The sequence below is a fragment of the Solenopsis invicta genome, chromosome 12, assembly GCF_016802725.1.
Source record: "Solenopsis invicta isolate M01_SB chromosome 12, UNIL_Sinv_3.0, whole genome shotgun sequence".
NCBI classification, from domain to species: domain Eukaryota; kingdom Metazoa; phylum Arthropoda; class Insecta; order Hymenoptera; family Formicidae; genus Solenopsis; species Solenopsis invicta.
The window spans coordinates 2828856-2848591 of NC_052675.1; the positions used below are offsets into that span (position 1 = coordinate 2828856).

The window sequence follows — 19736 nt, forward strand, 5'->3', positions numbered from 1 at the left end:
TGGTGTGGGTGCTGAGTTTCTGGAAGCCGAAAGAACTGCGTACTAGGGTTTATGGACTTCCTGACTTTAGCGTTTGGTGGAAGAGCTTAAGCGTATCTTTCTGTCGAACAACTGTATTTGCTCGAAAAAAAAGAATTGTTACTACGCAAGACAACAACGCTATGAGGTTTCAGTTATAGTAATCAAGCGAATCTTTGGTGACGCTACTATCGCTAGAAAAAAAAGTACTCTCTCGTACACACATATAAACAAAATCTATGCCGTAAGCACATGAACGCAGGTAAGGCTAGTAGTGGAAAAAAGCCGATTCCGGACCACTATACGTTAGAGCGTACGAGGTGTGTTCAAAAAGTATCGCGAATTTTGTGTTTTTTCAAAAATTATTTATTTATTCATGAATATCTATTTTGTCCCCTTCAAAGTAATCCCCATGAGATATTATACACTTGTGCCAACGGTTTTTCCAATCTTCGAAGCACTTCAAAAAATCATTTTTTTTTATCTTGTTCAGCTCCTCCTTCGATGCCGTCTTTATCTCGTCAAGCGTAGCGTAACGTCGTCCTTTCATGGGCCTCTTCAGTTTAGGGAACAAGAAAAAGTCACAGGGGGCCAGATCTGGGGAAATACGGTGGCTGCGGCATCATTAGTGTGTTGTTTTTGGCCAAAAAGTCGCGCACAAGCAACGATGTGTGAGCAGGGGCGTTATCGTGGTGCAAAAGCCAATTTTTGTTCTTCCACAAATCCGGGCGTTTCTGGCGGATTGCTTCGCGCAAATTGCGCATAACTTGCAGGTAATATTCCTTATTGACCGTTCTACCCTGTGCCAAGAACTCATGATGCACCACGCCCCTGCAATCGAAGAAAACTGTCAGCAAAACTTTCACATTCGACCGAACTTGGCGCGCTTTTTTCGGTCTTGGTTCGTGCGGCAGCTTCCATTGAGATGATTGAGCTTTGGTTTCCACGTCATAACCATAAACCCACGATTCGTCACCAGTTATGACCCTCTGAAGCAAATTTGGGTCGTCGCGGACAGAGTCCAACATCTCATTAGCAATGTTCATGCGATGCTGTTTTTGGTCGCAATTGAGCAATTTTGGTACGAATTTCGCGGCGACCCGTCTCATGCCCAAATCATTGATAAAAATCGAATGGCACGAGCCAATCGATATGTTTAGGTCCTCAGCAACTTCTCTAACGGTGATTCGACGATTGGCCAATACCATTTTCTCCACTTCATTAATTTTTTCGTCTGTTGTTGAAGTGCTCGGGCGTCCGGCACGCTCTTCGTCGTTCACATCTTCTCGGCCTTCTGAGAACATTTTGTACCACCGATAAACGTTGCTTCGGTCCAAGGTAGCTTCTCCGTATGCCACAGTCAACATTCGGAATGCATCCGCGCACTTAATTTCGTTTTTCACACAAAATTTGATACAGGTTCTTTGATCCATTTTTTTGAATAGGTAAAAATCGAAGACGATCCAAAACACGTGCAAGCAAAGCAGCTGTCAACAATTAAGTGAACATTCAAAATGGCCGAGCTTGTCGGCATAAGTGAGAGACATGAGTACCAACATAACGCCACAAAAAGATCGAAATTCGAATATACGTAACCCGCGAAAATTCAAAATTCGCGATACTTTTTGAACACCTCGTATACATGCGTGCGGGTATGCGTGCAAGCGTGCGGGCGTGCGGGCGTGCGTGCGTGCGTGCGTGCGTGCGTGCGTGCGTGCGTGCGTGCGTGCGTGCGTGCGTGCGTGCGTGCGTGCGTGCGTGCGTGCGTGCGTGCGTGCGTGCGTGCGTGCGTGCGTGCGTGCGTGCGTGCGTGCGTGCGTGCGTGCGTGCGTGCGTGCGCGTGCGTGCGTGCGTCGTGCGTGCGCGTGCGTGCGCGTGCGTGCGTGCGTGCTGCGTGCGTGCGTGCGTGCGTGCGCGTGCGTGCGTGCGTGCGTGCGTCGTGCGTGCGTGCGTGCGTGCGTGCGTGCGTGCGCGTGCGTGCGTGCGTGCGCGTGCGTGCGTGCGTGCGTGCGTGCGTGCGTGCGCGTGCGTGCGTGCGTGCGTGCGTGCGTGCGTGCGTGCGTGCGTGCGTGCGTGCGTGCGTGCGTGCTGCGTGCGTGCGTGCGTGCGTGCGTGCGTGCGTGCGTGCGTGCGTGCGTGCGTGCGTGCGTGCGTGCGTGCGTGCGTGCGTGCGTGCGTGCGTGCGTGCGTGCGTGCGTGCGTGCGTGCGTGCGTGCGTGCGTGCGTGCGTGCGTGCGTGCGTGCGTGCGTGCGTGCGTGCGTGCGTGCGTGCGTGCGTGCGTGCGTGCGTGCGTGCGTGCGTGCGTGCGTGCGTGCGTGCGTGCGTGCGTGCGTGCGTGCGTGCGTGCGTGCGTGCGTGCGTGCGTCGTGCGTGCGTGCGTGCGTGCGTGCGTGCGTGCGTGCGTGCGTGCGTGCGTGCGTGCGTGCGTGCGTGCGTGCGTGCGTGCGTGCGTGCGTGCGTGCGTGCGTGCGTGCGTGTGTGCGTGCGTGCGTGCGTGCGTGCGTGCGTGCTTGCGTGCGTGCGTGCGTGCGTGCGTGCGTGCGAGCGGGCGTGCGTGCGTGCGTGCGTGCGTTTTACATGTATGACGCATTTTATATTTATAAGTATTTCCATATTTAAAGTCCCAATAATAAAATTTGAAGTCGAAAATATTTTTTTAAAATTGTGAGATAGAAAATCTCAGAATATTTCAAAATTTATATGTATGAAAAGTTTTAAGAGCAGACGTAGAGTTTCTAACCATTTCCATAAAATATTCCGATTCGTATAAAAACTATGAGAAAAACTTTAATCAGAGAGATTTTGGAAAAAAAAAAGGTAAAATATGCAAAATATCTCATAATTATGTAATCGTTTTGAGAAATTATAAATTTTTTATTTCTCGTTGAGAAAATGTAAGAAAATATTAGACAATCTAAAGAATTTCACAAAATTTCGTATGCGATCATTGTGAGAAATTATGAAATAACTTATTTCATATTTTTTAGAAACGTGTGAAAAAATATTAAATAATTTGAAAAATTAGAAAAGTGTGAAGAATATTAGATAATCTGAAACATTACCTAATATTTCTTCACACTTTTCTAAAAATGTTGTAACGACCTGTCTTTTCCGCGCACGGGGCGGCGTGAGTTCGGCGGATGAGGACGTGGATTGATGTCGCCAAGAGAACTAGACTTATGTTGGTGGATAAATAAGCGAGGCTTTATTTCGCGTACGGTCGGTATAATACAAGAGCGTGGCGTTCTGGCCACGACGCGCGAACGGACGGATGACGGTGACGCTCGGACGGACGTAACAAAGCTTAGAATTTACGCGCGGACGGACAAACGGAAATCAGAACGCGCGGACGGAAAGACGGTACGTATACGCGAGATTCGGAACGGTCGGATTTAAACGCGGTATCTTACAACGGTTGTAACGATACGCCCCTCCACCGTCCGTGCGCCTCCGTTCCGTCCACCGAACGACAACACCGAACGTAGCCAAGGACCACGTGCGCGCACGACCGAACTTCACCGTGCGACCACGCGGCGAAACGCGCGCCGATCGCGTGGCGTTCCGTAACGCTCCCACTCCGGCTCAGCCGACCGAGCGCGCGGATTGGCTTGCTCAGCCGCGCGTTTGGATATATAAGCCGGCAGTGAGAACGCACAGGGCAGATCCGTCCGACTATCCGACCCGTCCACAAGACCGAGCATTCTCGATCGCTCCTTAAAGACGAGCATTCTCGTCGCACTCCGATATCCTCGACGGACATTCCCATCGCTATCCTCGGCCGAGTATCCTCGACCAGTCGTCTCAGATATCCTCGACGAGCATTCTCGTCATCATCACCGGCCGAGCATTCTCGACCAATCACGTCCGAGATCCTCGACGAGCATTCTCGTCATCATCACCGGCCGAGCATTCTCGACCAATCACCATCGTCCTCGAATACCTTTACTGTCGAACCGACAAATTTCGTAACCCATTCATCGGCAGGGCACAAGCAACCTGTCGATCGAGCGCCCCACTTGCACGGGGCGCGCTCGGGCGAATCGCGGCGGCGACCGCGCCGGCAACGACCTGCATTTGCGCACACGCTTACACGACCGCGTTAGCCAATCTCGCCGCGCCCCGCGACTCCCCGACCGTACGGGCAAGCAGCCCGCATAACTCAATAGTCTAGCCGAAAACTTGTAAATAGATAGTTCTAGCATTAGATATAAACCGCGTAAAAAGACCGTTACAGGTACTCCGCCGCGTAACTGGTAATCCGAGTACCAGCCATATTGTTATCTCTATCAGTATCTCTTTGCGATCTCTATACTATTATCTCTATCATTGTCTCTTTGCGATCTCTATGTTATTAGCGCTATCATTATCTCTTTGCGATCTCTATATTGTTATCGCTATCAATATCTCTTTGCGATCTTTGTTCTCTCATGCATCTTGTCAAGGCTTTTTCTTTTTCTTTTTCTTTTGTTCAGCAATAAACCATATTCTATCTTGTGCGACTTAAAACGCTGGATATAGTCATGACGGACACCTGACCAACCGACGAGCCTTATCCGGTCCGATCCCGAAGTTCCCGCCCCCGCACCGCACCGACCGAAACCGCGTACCGTTACACGGTGTTTATTTACAGGTGCGCGGGATTCCGAGCCGAGATTCTCGAAATTCGGAATCCCTGTTGACGCGCTGGTGCCGTGGCCTTGCCGAAGGCCGCGGCCACGACCGAAGAAGGCGCGCGCGCGGTACAGCTGTACTTCGGCCCGATCGCGACGCAGTTAATACCACGATGTACGGCTGTGGTAATCGACTCACGTCAAGATCTCTTGGTGGAGGCGCGGAACTTCACACCCCAAGTCGTGAGTCGATACCGAGACACGACGGCGGATCGGGAAAGTGCCGACTACCAGGATCTCCCGGTGGAGCCCAAGATAGACTTGATCGTGAACCAGCGGTCTAGGAAAGCGGATGGCTCGTGTCAAGATCGCTTGACTGAAGCTAAGGCACTTAACTCCGTTGAGCGCTCGGGATAGACTTCCTTCTCGGACGGGAGATCGGACGGAGAAGAAGCCTCGACTGTAGGAGCGGCGGCGCTTATATACTCGAATCTCGCGGCCAGGGACGGTGCGGGGGTACGGAACGATACGGTATCGGTGGGGGGATCCCTGCCGCTCGAGATCGGTCCAGCGGCCGCCACTCCGGTCGAGCGCGTGCGCGCGGAGATCTGTCGACGCGCGGATGCGTATACGCGCGCTACGCCGATTTTATGATTCTTATTGGCGCTGTGCGCCGCTTTTTCGCTGTCCGGCGGTTGTTTGGCCGGACAGCCTGGAACGGTGGACGGTCCGAGGGGGGGTGCGGAAAGGCGGTTTGTTACAAAGTATTAAATAAGAAATCTCATAAATTCCCAGAATGATTGAATGTGAAATTATAGGAAATTGTGTATATCGTCTAATATTTTCTTACATTTTTTCCAACAAGAAATAAAAAATTTATAACTTTTCAAAACAATTCTATATTTATGACAAATTTTTCATATTTTATCATATTTTTCTCAAAATCTCCCTGGTTAAAGTTTTTCTCATAATTTTTATACAAATTGGAACATTTTTCAGAAATGCTTAGAAACTCTACATCTTTTCCTAGAACTTTTCATACATGTGAATTTTGAAATATTCTGAGATTTCTCATTTCACAATTTTTAAAATATATTTTTAACTTCTTTAGATTTTATAATGTTTCATAAAAAATTATGAAGATGTAAAACATTGTACAAAAAAAATTTGAGAAAAATATTGACCAGGGGCCTGCACGTGTCACTCGGTCTTGCTCGGAGCGCGTTCGCTCTCAATCGAAGTAGCTGACATCTAAGGAACGTTTAGCAAATTACAAATAGTCGGTAAGTCGCCTCATGCGATAAAACGTGGAGACAACCATTAATGAACACCCTGTATATATATTTATATATACAGGGTGTCCAAAAATAATCACTTATGCTCTCGTGGCTTAATAGAGCAAGTCATACTAAGAAGAAATCCTTTACCATTTTTCATTATTCGCAACAGTTATCGAAATAGAAATTAGTAAACTTCGTCAAATGAGCGCGTATTTTCCCTATCCACCGCACGCGGAGACCGCCCGTCTGTCGCCAAACCATTGGCAGTCGCGACAGGCAGCGCAGTGAGAAGGGAGAAACAGCAATAGCTGTTTTACGCCTCATCACGCCGCCTGCCGCGGCTGCCTATGGTTTGGCGATGGACGGGCGGCCTCCGCGTGTGGTGAGTAGGGAAAATTTGCGCTTATTTGACAAACTTTACTAATTTTTATTTCAATAACTTATTGCAAATAATGAAAAATGGTAAAGGATTTTTCTTCTCAGTATGACTTGCTTGATTATTTTGGGACACCCTGTATATATAAATACATAAATTTATAAATATATAAATGCTTATACGCATCATACATATAATGCATACATACGTATATATATATATATATATAATTGTAAGAGCGGGACGAAAGGATTTCAAAATCCCGCCTCACAAAGGAGAGGAGAACGTGCGAGCCGGAAAATACTAGGAAAGGAAATATCTCATCACGATCCCTCGTGTGTCAGGAGCCGGAAGTACCGACGGAAAGGAGGGTAACTGGAATAGGGTCCAATTTGTAAAAAATAAGTTATTTAAAAAAATTATTTTCATGAACCTTATATTTGTTCAAATTGAATGGAACAACTTTAGAACGATATTAACAATGTAATTTTTTAATATAAATTATTAAAATTGCTTACAAAAAGAGAGGGGATAAAACGCGCTGTGATTGGTTGAGACCGCGTGTGACGTCATTATTCAGTAATTTCAAACTTTTGCTGTACGGTATTTTATGTATTTACGTATTTACCGATTGTTTTGTTGCAATGTGGCAAAAAAATAACACTGGATTTGTTAAAGCGCAATCGGATAACTTACCCAAAGTAACAGTATTAATGGTTTCCGATTTTTTTGCTGAAAGTGATGTGTTTAATATCGCAGAAACTCGTGGTGTAAAAGCTAAGAAGTAAGTATATTTTTAAAAACTTGTAATAACAGGAAATAAATAGTAAAATTTATAGACAGATACAAGATACAGTATGAAACGATATATCAAAGTATTATTAACGGTATATCAAAGTAATTTGAGTATTATATATAATATATTCATGACATAACCTTTAATACACTCTTGTCATTTTGTCGATGTACACTTTGGTAGAGCTGAAGGTGAAAACTACGGCGATCCAGCAGTTAGATATGTGGAATTGAGACGGGAAAAAAGCTTATGCCATATCAGAGGAAAGGTTTGTCCTGAGCACAGAGTGAACAATAAGGCGTATACTATATCGATGCTAGTCAACGAGGAAACTGAGAGAGTCGAATATATTAGGTGCGAAGATTGCGCAGCTTCAGAATGTAATTATAATTAACGCAGTAAAGAAAACGTTAATTGTGTATATTAACTGTGCAATTCTATGTGATTTAAGGTGGTTGTAAGCATGCCATCGCTTTCCTTATGTGGGTTCACCGTCGAAGCAAAGAGCCTGAACCGACAGCGACGGTCTGCTATTGGAAGAAACCTCGATTGGCACAAGTTGGAGCTAATGTAAGAAGCATGAAAGCAAAAGATTTGATACCATCGAAACAAACTCCAGTTCTTCCAAACAGTACTGGCTTCTTACAGACTGTATTGCAAGAAATGGAAAAAAGAAATTTTGACTGCCAACTGTCAAGGCATTTTGTCCATGTAAAATCTCATACAGATTTATCGATGCACTCATTAATGTTAAAATTTTATAATACTTCTACATGTAAAGATGCCGATAGTTTTTTGAACTTTGCAAGCTCCGAAATAGATATAGAATCATGCAAAAAAGTTGCAAAGGATACCATTCATCAAAGTGAATCCACATTATGGAAGGAAGTAAGATACGAAAGAATAACTGCATCTCGGATATATGAAGTATCGCATTGCAAGACACCACAAGGATCATTAGTTGAGCAAATAATTGGTGCATTCAAAATAAGAGATACTGATGCCATGGAACGAGGCAGACGCTTGGAACAGGAAGTAGTGAAGATATTGGAGGAAAATCTTCAAATTACATTACACCGTAGTGGATTACTGTTAAATCCAAATTTTCCTGTCATCGGTGCTTCTCCTGATGCAGTAGCCGAAAATTTTGTTGTTGAAATAAAATGTCCGTTTAGTTTAAAATCTGAGGAGAGGTATATCACGAAAGACAATCGGATAGGCAATAAATATTTTGCTCAAATTCAGTTGCAGATGTTTATGCAAAACGTGAAAATAGGTTATTTTTGTATGGCGAAACATGATTTTGAAACTTCACAAAGCATTATAGTAATTTGTGTCAATTATGACGAACAATTCGTAATGGAAATTATAAATAATGCCATGACTTTTTGGAAACAAAATGTTTTTCCGTTGCTTCTCAATGGAGTAGCAAAGTAGAATGTAAGCGAAGGGTTATTATAAAAAATTAATAAACGTGTAAATATTTTCAATATTTATTGTGCTATAAGTGGTAACTGAATATTAATTAAACCTGCAGTCACAATAATCATATCATCTACGGTGTTTATTGTATCATGATGAATGGTAGAATGAGATTTTAAAATGTTAAATTCTCTTATTCTTCTAATAACTCTTTCTACATGAATTCTTAAGCTAGCGATACGCCGAGTCTCTATCACTTCCTCCTTCGTCGGTTTTGAATTACTCGAAACACTAGGCGGTCGAATTAAAATACATCCTTTTTTTTGTAATAGATGTTCAATGTTTTTGAAACCTCGATCAGCCATGACTGCACAGTTTTCTGGTAGCTGATTTAAATACTGGCTGAGTTCTACGATCGCAGCATCGGATGTCCTCCCACAAAAACCTTCTGATATAAAATTAATAGTTCCATCCAGTGACATTGATATTAAGTATTTTATTGTGTTACATTTTTTGTATTCAGACCACGTAACACTTTGATTAATCGCACTGCTAGGCTTCTGAATTTCCATTTCTAAACAATCTATTATAGATTGTACATGACTGTACCGAGCACGAAATGGCAAAGGCAGATTCGATTTGATGGATTGTTCCGAAGGCCAAACAATTAATTGTTTTAAATAATGTGCTACAATAGGGAGAGTTCTTCTAAAAACAGCACTCGCGTTACTAGCACTGATTCCAAAATCATCTCCAATTCTTGCGAATGTATCGTTTAATTTAATTTTAGTGACGGTTAAGCAAATTTCCTCTATACTAATTCCCGTTTCTTTGCTTAAAAGCTGTATAAAAAAGAAGGCATTGTCCGGAATACCCAAGTACATTTTCGGTTTATTTTGAATGGTCGTCATTTTTATATTCCTCGCTAACCTCCTCTGCTCCAATATATTCTGCTTCACTACCTCTTCGCTTGTTTCCTCAGATGGTAGATATTCATCATCGCAATCATCCTGTGTATCATTGAAAGTACTTGTCACATTCGTGTTGGCCGATGTTGACTCAGATGATGTAATTACATTCTCAGTTTTTTGCTGACTTATATTACGAGTTTTTTCGTTCGTCGAACATGAAGCATCTTGCATCACTGGCACGTTTTGTACATACTTGCTACGCATTGTCTTATGGTCACGCATTTTCACTTGAATACCAACATCCTTGCATTTTGGTGTTGCATCATTGCTCCAATCAATTTCAACAGCAGCCACCTGATGTTGAGTAGTTGAAAAATCATCTGCGGATGGATGATTAATATCTTATTTATACATAGTTTAACTCAATGAAAATTATATGCTCAATAATCATTTTAATATTACTTGAATTACCAATGTTGGTGTCAATATGCAATAACTCGGTTGTAATAGGTTCTGTGGATTCACATTCCATGCTACTATCGATTACTGTTTCAGTTTGTAGGATTTCGTTTAAAGTTTCTATTTTCTGGCGCTTCAGAGCTACTGGACGCATCGGTTTCACATGAGCACGTTGTCTATCAGGTTGACAGTGAAATATCCGAGGTAGTGCACCTTTCTTCAGTCGTACAGATGCATTTGGATCGAGTCGTACTCTCGTATAATTTTCTATATCTTCTTGCAACTATAATGGAATGTTACTATTACGTTTTGTTAAATATATCTATTCACAAAGTTTAACTTACATGGAAATGATCTTGACAGCAAAACAAGCTGGTGCTAAGCGATATCGATGAAGCATCATTCCGTCTTGCTATTTCGAACCATTTCTTCCTAATATCTCCTTTTGGCACCGATACAAAAATTTTTAAAGGAGTAGAAATGGTTGTACTCTTACATAAGGGAACAAAGCACCACTTGTAATTGCGTTTTTTTACTGGATCTTGTACGTAACCTGCATTTTCAGTCATTTTTGATGCTTTCAATACAAACTGTCTACTCGATCTAACCTGTTTACTGAATAATGACGTCACATCGACGACGCCATCAAGGCGCGCGAAAAATTGGGCGTTTAAATCAATCGCAATTTTCAAACTTATTAAAAAAATTATTTAACGATTTTTAATTACTTTTGTTATTGTAATAGTTGTTTTTACTATCAAAACTTTAATTTAAAATGAAAAACGAAAAATCGTCGAAGACCCTATTAACTGCGCACCAGGAGTACAATGGCAGAACCGACTTTATTCACCGGTCGTGTACAGAAAAACGTTGCGGCCATGCCGCACTTAACGAGAGCTTCGACGAGTCTGATGCATAGACATAGGATCTATAGACCGAGCATTCGAGGAGTGGGGGTAAAGTTCTCGCGTGAAAAACTAGAAAGAGATAACCTACTTTGGACCACTATTTTGTCTTTGTCTAATGACGCGTGTGGGGGTACAGTAAAGGTAACGAAACTCTCGGTAAGGTTAGGGAAAAAGAAAAAGGAAATGTAAGTGAATGTGAAAAAAGAATGAAAGGGAATTGAAAAGCATTGGAAAAAGTCCCAAAATATAAAATTATATATAATGTAAAATTGTGTATTAAAATTTAAACAATAAAGTATTGAATAAACATTTTAAGCACCTGGCATAATAGTAATAAAAAAATTAACTCTGCTGATCTTTATATATATCTATATATATAATATATGTTATTGATTTTTAAATAAAATGAGTTTTGTGAATTTAGATCTTATTTGTCTAATTTTGTTATTCTTAGAAGCAGTATAATGATGTATATAAAGAGTGAAAAACTTTTCTAAGAGAATACAAATCAATTGATTTCTATGATCCATCAATGGGGCTTGATTAAAAGCATGTTTCTTTTCAGTAAATAAATCATTCATTCTTAGTTTTATTAATGTTAAATTTATCAGTTTCTTTATTACGTTTGTAGACGGCAAAATATAAAAAAAAAACAAGTGAAGATTCCCCACGCGCGTCATTAGACAAAGACAGAATAGTGGTCCAAAGCTTGCTATCTCTTTCTAGTTTTTCACGTCCCCACTCCTCGAATGCTCGGTCTATAGATCCTATGTCTATGATCTGATGCTTGCGATGATACACCCACGAGAGAGACCGCAGGGACGCGCTAGTGAGCCTCGCAGGGCCAATCGCATGGCGGTATATGTCTCACGTGGTTTGCAAAACCAATTGGGGCACGAGACAGAAGGTCACGTGACCTACGCAGCCAATCAGGCAAGCAATACGCAGGCAGCAATCCGCTGACAACGCCACCGCAGTGGCGGCCGATTTGAAATTTATACCGAGTGAGCCGATTGCTCACTTACATAATACTAAATATAAAATTAAAACCAGGTGTTTGTAATAGTATTTTAGATGAAATTAATATTTACGTATAATCATTTAATAATGGTAAGTGTAAGTACTCCTCTTTGATGAGATAAAGTTAGATGTTCCTTTCATTTACAATTTAGCAATAGATATAATAGAAGGTTTTGTTGATGATGGTTATGATAGACGAATGGAAATAGCGGATCACGTAATTGTGTGGATGATAAAAGATATTTATGGAAACAACCCATTGCATTTTCTTTCTGCAAAAGGAGTATACCATACAAGCTCTTATACGTACTTATAAAGATATTGTGACAACATTACAAAATGTAGGATTAATTATCGTTGCATCAATATGTGATCAAGGTACTGATAATATTAAAGCTGTACAACAGTTAATCCTTGACTCAAAACAGACAACGTATCGATGCAACATTGACAGTAATCATGATGTAATAATAATTAACGGTCAACAAATTATTCCATTGTACAATCCTTCACATTTATTAAAATGTATTTGGAATAATTTAATAACGAAGGATTTAAGATATAAATTAAATGACACAATACATACCGCTAAATTGTCTCATATACAGGATGCATATGAAATAGATAGAAATAATGGTTATCTTTGAGCATTGCAAAAATTAACTAAACGTCATGTATTATAGTACTAAATAAAATTAAGAAAATAAAAGTATCTTATTGTACTCAAGTTTTCAGTAATACTTTATCAATAGTTATGGTAATAACGAGCTGTAGTCAAACTAAAAGTCTCATTTCTGATAAATCAGTGCCACCTGAGGGAATAGTTACTGTTGAACTACTGTTCTTTTTCAACAAATTATTTAATAGTTTAAAAAAAAATATAAAATTAAAAAATAATGATCATGAGCAATTATGGATTGAGGCAATAAAAGTTATCAAAAATAATAATAAAAATAATAATAATAGTGGTAGTGGCAGTGACAGTGGCAGTGGTAGTTGTAGTAATAATAATAGTAATAATAGTACAACAGTAATAGTAATAATAGTAGTAATATTATTAATAATAACAACAACAACTATAACAACTACAACAACAATAATAATAATAATTGGGTGAGAGAGTCTGGCGTGCCTCCGCCAGTTTGTCACTGCGACCTAAAAGGTCTATTGTGACCATGTCCTTTCTCAAGTTTGCGCCAGGTTGAGGCAGGGGCTCTAACCGTCCGTGTTATAAGCTGAAGCAGAATTGTGGGTTATTGTGCGCGCCAACTACCACTTAGGGAGGAACTAAAGTCGTATATATATGTCGTATTAAACCTATATATAGCTCATTCTCTAAATGTTTCAATAAACCTGTTCTTTTCAGCTGAACTGCTGCACTAGTTCAGAGTTTATCTTTTTTATTCCACATTGGAAGGAAAAAGATAAACTTTGAACTAATGCAGCAGTTCAGCTGAAAAGAACAGGCCTATATATTATTATGTTTTTACTATATCATTTATGTGTTGATGATTTTCGGAGAGATTAAATCTAAATAGTATGTATAACTTAAAGGAAGATAATAAATTAAAAATATTATAAAACAGATAGCATAATTTATAGTTAATAATATATTTATTATATATATTAATTAAGTGTCAAAATACAATAAAACATTGAACTTACGCGTAAATAAACATAATATATGCCTTATATCCCACACAGCACGCAATATTACAGAAATATTTCTGATATATTGCAATATATCAGTAATATTTCTGTAATATTACGTGCTATGTGGGATAATATTATATTATACATTTCTCATTTTTTAGTAACACAATAAGAAAATAAACAATTGTAAAATAAAAGTAATTTAATTATATATTATAATTCGGTATGTTACTCATCATGCATTTTAGAGATTATTTTACTATGTTTCTTGAAATAATTATATGCTGAGAATGTAGTTCACTTGTTTGTGCTGTTAGAGTCTCTGTTCCATTTAAAATGTTATTCATTATTTTAATATTTTTTCGGATATGTACTATTATATATTTATTTATCACATATTTTTCAATATGCTTTTGTTCGCAACATATATCAGAATTAGTACTTATGATTAGTTCCTCAATATTTATTTTTATATATTTGGTTAGTAATGTAACAATATTTATTTAAAAAATAATTTGTTATAATTATTTTTTTTATATATTCTATTACAGCCTCTTGGTTGCTTATTAATAAGGCACAACAAATATCACAAAATCTTACTGCAGACAAGATATTCTCAACAATATTTTTAAAATTTTCTGTTATATTATTGAATAATTCTTCCATTACATTTTGTGGAATATAAAAATTGCTATTAATCTTGTCCAACTCGTTATAAAAAGGTATCGTTAAAAAATGTACTAAGTTTTCCATGTTAGTATTTTCACAATTACTGCCAGATGATATTGCGTGCAACAATTTATTAATAAAGTTCTGTAATAAGTAGAAAAATTAGAGCAAGTTAGAATAATATTTCTTTCTCCGTATTGTCTAATTTGGCAGAAAAAATTCTCTAAAAGATCTTGGTTAAATTCACGTGTGGCAAAACTGTTGAAACCTAATTCTCTTAAATAACTTCTTAATAACTTAAACTCATGTAAAGTATGTTGGAAATTGTTTAGGACATCGGGTCTTTCTTTATCATGTTTTTTTGTTTTTATAAAAGACATGTTTTGTCCAGCATTCCATATATCTTCTTGTGTGTAATTTTCAGTTGCAGTAGAAGTCATAGTCTCCTCATTTATACTTCGATCACGCATTCTAACGCCTCCATTAAAGCTATCAAAAAGATCATTAAAAAATTTTTAAAAATAAGCTGTATCTGTACCATCACGAAGCATTTTCTATGTCTTACATCTACTTTCTAATTCTTGCTCACTATATAACAAAATTACTTTAAAATATGTGTTTGAGAAAACTTGTGTGCAGTAAAGTACTCTCATTTTTTTTATTTTTTGTGGTATGACATAGAATCCTTAATCTTGTCTAAGAATCCATCAAGTCTTCTGTTCTTATCAATAAAATAAGTTTGTATCACGTTTGACCATTTAGCAACTTTTGTAACATTATCCTCTAACATATATTTACAGTCTTTCATTAACAAATTATTGCGAATGCATTTTATTAAATGCGGGGAATCATATAATGGTATTACTTTGATACCTTCTATATTTATTATATTATCATGTTTTTCCATTTCCGTTTGTGCATTTCTTTTACTATCAAAAATCATAGTTTTGATTGCTTTAACATTTGTACTACCCTGATCACTGAAGCTATTATTTCTAAACCTATTTCATGGCATCGTTTTATTATATCTTTATACATGCACACAATATCCTGCCATGAAGATGTGCCTTTACACAACGTATATAGAAGGGGTTGTTTCCATGGTCTTTGTTCATATATACCTTTTAACATCCATACTGTGACATGATCCGCAATATTAATGTTTCAATCAAAACCTGTCTCAACAGCCCCTTCTATAATATCAGTCGATGCATTATAATATAAGCCTGCGCTTAATTTCATCTCGTCAAATAAGAGTACACAATATTTTTCTCAGTAGTCTTTAAATTTGGAGACTCTTTCTTTTAAATTTTCAAATACACATTCTGATATGCCGCTACTTATAGATACATTTTGGATTACTTTTCTTAACGTTTCGATACTAGGTAAGCAGAAAATATTGACTAGAAATCTATATAACTTTGAACTTCTCTTTGCTAATGTCAACGCAAAGGCTTTATTTTTAATTGAATAACGCTGATTATACTTATCTATTTTGAAATTATTAATATTGAATGAAAAGAATGTTTGCATCGGATCTGGCATTTCTTCAATTGTTGTAATAAAATTACTTTTGCCTAACTTCTTCACCTCTTTCAACCGCTGGTATAAGGAAACTCCTCTCTTTCTCTGTTGCCTTGAAATTTTTATTAAGTGTATTATTTGATTGTATACATGTTTGTCGCGCACAGATAACTGTGACTGTTGAGATACGTGGAAAAGATGTAAAATGGAATCTAGAAATAATAGAGATAAATAAAATTTAAACAAACAATTCAGATAAGACAATATATTTTTTGTATGTAATATGTCATATCTTCAGACATGTTATATATCATAGCTTCATAATATAAAGAATATGAATTACAACTTCATGATTGAAAATATAAATAATTGAGAATATAAATAATTGAGAATATAAATGATTGAGAATATAACATGATTGAAAATATAAATCACATCTTCATGATTAGTATAAATCACATCTCCATGGTTAAGAATATAAATCAATTTTATTACATTTACTACCTTTCTTCTTTTTCTTAGTTGATAATTTGCGTTTCAATTTGCGCTGTGGAACTAATGATGTTGAACAATTTGGTTGTTCGGTGTCTGTGATATTTGAATACTCAATAGACGCTGTATCTAAAAGTAATTCAAAATAGATTATAAATACAGTACATTTATAGAAATATAAATACAAAACAGGTTATAAATAACTACAGTATATACTCAGTTTTAAATAATATATTGAAAAAAAATATATATATAGAAAACTTGATATCAAAATGATTAAATATTAGTCATATTGTACCTGTTTGTTCTATCTGTCCTATCTCATCAGCATCAAACTGTTCATCTGTTACTTGCGAAGTTATTTATTTTATTTGTGCTATTTCATTTGGATCAGATTCGAAATTAATAGTAACTGACAAATCAGCAGGATAATCTGTAAAAATATGTTCACAGTTTCATAAGATATTAAAAACGCGTTCCTTTCATTATGTAATATTCTATATATTAATTATGTCACCTATTAATGTTTTTATAACATTTGTTGCTGTAACTGGCAAATCTATATTTTTTCTTTGACTTTCATTAGGATTGTATATTGATGTATCAATGGAATCTGTATATAACAAATATATATATATATATATATATATATATATATATATATATATATATATATATATATATATATTATATAATCAAAACATATCGGTGTTCATATTTATTGCCATTCCTATCCTTACTTTACTGCTGTTTTAAAAACAACAATAAAGTAAGGAATAAGAATGGCAAGGTATAAATAGTAAATACCGACACATTTCTATTTGAAATGTAAAAATGCACTGTGTACTTACTTGATCAATCAGGCTCTCCGGCGTCTGAGTGTGCTGCGAGACCATTTTCGGTCTCGCGGATACGCTTTCTGCTGCTCGAACGTATCCCGGCGGCACAAAAGAAGCCGGAATATACCCCGGGGGGACAAACGACGCTGAAACATATCCCGGGGGAACGAACGAAGTCGGTTCCAAAATTTTTGCCGTCGTCACTGGCATCGCCGTCGGTCTCGACGTCATCGTCGTCATCGTCGTCGTCGCCGTCGTCGCCGTCGTCGCCGTCGTCGCCGTCGTCGCCGTCGTCGCCGTCGTCGCCGTCGGTCTCAACGTCGTTGTTCTTTTCTTCACAGGGGAAGTCATTTCACAGCGATTTCCCTTGCTTTCTGCTGTAAAAAAAAATATATATATATATTATATGTATATTACATCTAATTATATCCTATAGTATACTACATATATATATTTACTTACCTCTTTGTCCAGTCCTTTTTCCATACTTGCATGACTTCCACCTTCTACGTGTTGCCTACTTGCGTAGACTGGTAACTGCACACTAGTCACTATATGGCGAAGAACGAGAAGCTGGGGGAGGTAGTCTGATTACGTGGCGCGTAGCTACGCGGGCGAACAAAAAGCGTCGCGTCTTTTGTACACTGCCCATCAAGATTTCGCGGCCCATATCACGACGCAAAACAAATATAATAGCTTGGTTCTCATTTCTAAATATTGCATAATACTATTTGTACTATAGCTGTAATAGATTTACGCAGGAGCATACTCTTGCATAACTGCAAAACTATATGCATAAGAGAATTGATCCATTAGAAATATTGTTCCATTAGAAATATGCATAAGGAAATGAACCAATCAATTTTCTTATGTATATAGTTATGCTGCATAACTTATGCAGCAATGCAAGAGTCTTTGACCATTAAAATATTGTTTAAAACATAATGAAAAAATACTACAAGAATTTTATTGCTATAACATATGCAATGTGCACGGCTTCGCAAATTTTTATGGGCAGTATATAGAATTTATAAAGCAGAAATCATCTTTTGTTGCCATCTCAAAAAAATGCCAAACATTTTCATTTGTGCAAAATTTTTTTTTTTATTACAAAAAAGCAATCCACAGTGGCTCAACGGTGGTCATCTTGTTACCCCTTATATTGCACGTAATATGCACTTGCACGGACGATGCTGAAACGTACACCGGTGACACGGCTTGATGCGGAGATTTGAACCCAAGTCCATCGGGTGACAAGCTGACATTTACCCACTGAGCCACTGTGGATTGCTATACCTTCTTTACTTTGAAATGGGTTTATCTGCTACGCAGACTTTTATAAATAGTACGTCATAATACAAAAATTTTAGGGATATGGTTACGTGTCGTTGCGCGGCTTTTCTGTCATATATAATATCTGCCCAACGACGCTGTAACGATACCGAATTGTCGTTACAAAGTTAGAGAATAGGCCTACTGTAAAATTACATCGTTGCGCGCGCGCGCGTATCATACATTCTCTCTCGACCCAGCGTCAAACGAGAAGGATGCGTGATCGAGAAACACGTATGTACGTGCGTGGCTTTGCGTGTGTGCGGCAGCAGAGCTAGCGATGGCTTACCCTCGCAACCGCGCGTCCGCCGGGCCAGCAAATGCATCACACTCGCTGAATTACGAATGTCGATCGAGTACACGTGTACTAGTCGACGACAGTTTACGTGCACGGAGCTCCATTACATCGTATTAGAGTTTTCTTACTAACTTTTATGTATGAATAATTCTACATACGTTATATTAAGATAATTATACAAACGTATGTAACAAATATGTATATGTATATGTATATATGTATGTATATGTATATGTATAAATTTGTAGGACAATAATGTTTTATTATTTTCTGTAATCAAGATTAATATATATTTTTGATCAATTTTTATCTTTAGTCAATGTAGCGCGATTTCATGTTTCACCGTCTCCCCGTTTCGCCGCACAACATTACGGCCGCGCGCAGAGATGAGGTAAGGGCAAGGGGAATGCTTGCAAATCGCCGGACCGCCCGTGTTTCCTGAGGAGTCGGAGAAGACTCTTCTGTTTCCTTCTCTCTTTTGAGAAAATGATAAAATATTTTTAGCAGCTATAGTACCATTATAAAAGCAGAATTGTAAATTGACCTTTGTTAGACGGTCATGATTCTTGACTACTATGCTGAAGGTTCCAGGTTTGATTCCTCGGTACAATTTTTTTTTTGTAAAATGTATTTTTAAAAAATCCATAAATTTAAAGATGCTCTTCTACAGTTAAATTAACTTGGAAGTGGACACAAAACATATATAAAAATTGTAACACTTTTTTGGACGTTCTTTTAAAACACTCATTGTAAATTTTCATGGCAAATATATCTTTTGTGTTTTTGAGAAATTTTAATGCAATTGATAATACAAGAGCATTTTTAAACTTCATAATATTTTTATGCATTAACGTACTTACAACGGGAGAATTAGGTGATTCACCCTGGGATATTGATCCTAATTTTTTTAGTTATTTTGGAGACAAAAAAAGTTTACGTTTCCCGGCGTTTGATCGAATAGGCCTTGGTTTCGAAATAATAAATATGTGAAAATTGGCTATACTGCGGCGCGACATATGAGTTTTCCCGGTAACTGTTCTCCCAACCAGTGCAGTCGGCTCCGTGCGTTAGGTGCTTGCTTCACAATCGTAACATCCAGGTTCACTACCGGATGTGTGCAACATTTTT

At 38.3% G+C, this 19736-nt stretch overlaps 3 protein-coding genes across 5 annotated transcripts; 1 reads left to right on the forward strand and 2 right to left on the reverse strand.

The window, feature by feature from the left end:
- The first annotated feature begins 6929 nt into the window (after positions 1–6929).
- LOC120359056 lies at positions 6930–8518 on the forward strand. Its single transcript, XM_039455349.1, has 3 exons — positions 6930–7069; positions 7265–7461; positions 7533–8518. The coding sequence occupies exons 1-3, from the start codon at positions 6930–6932 to the stop codon at positions 8516–8518; spliced, it is 1323 nt and encodes a 440-aa protein (XP_039311283.1).
- A 52-nt stretch (positions 8519–8570) lies between these two features.
- On the reverse strand, positions 8571–10783 carry LOC105193999. Of its 2 annotated transcripts, XM_039456268.1 has the most exons (3): positions 10218–10783; positions 9886–10172; positions 8571–9794 (listed from the first exon to the last, which is right to left on the reverse strand). In XM_039456268.1, exons 2-3 carry the CDS (start codon positions 10025–10027, stop codon positions 8575–8577), a joined length of 1362 nt encoding a protein of 453 aa, XP_039312202.1. In that variant the 5' UTR covers positions 10028–10172; positions 10218–10783; the 3' UTR covers positions 8571–8574. The 2 variants fall into 2 exon arrangements, with proteins under 2 accessions (XP_039312202.1, XP_039312203.1); XM_039456269.1 differs by having other exon boundaries at positions 9886–10783.
- A 4968-nt stretch (positions 10784–15751) lies between these two features.
- Positions 15752–17719, reverse strand: LOC113005271. Of its 2 annotated transcripts, XR_005576090.1 has the most exons (5): positions 17441–17717; positions 16991–17355; positions 16438–16572; positions 16152–16268; positions 15752–15859 (listed from the first exon to the last, which is right to left on the reverse strand). XR_005576090.1 is itself a non-coding variant. In XM_039456271.1 (4 exons), the coding sequence occupies exons 2-3, from the start codon at positions 17327–17329 to the stop codon at positions 16516–16518; spliced, it is 396 nt and encodes a 131-aa protein (XP_039312205.1). In that variant the 5' UTR covers positions 17330–17355; positions 17441–17719; the 3' UTR covers positions 16166–16268; positions 16438–16515. The 2 variants fall into 2 exon arrangements, 1 of the variants encoding a protein (XP_039312205.1); XM_039456271.1 differs by lacking the exon at positions 15752–15859 and having other exon boundaries at positions 16166–16268; positions 17441–17719.
- Between the last annotated feature and the right edge of the window lie 2017 nt (positions 17720–19736).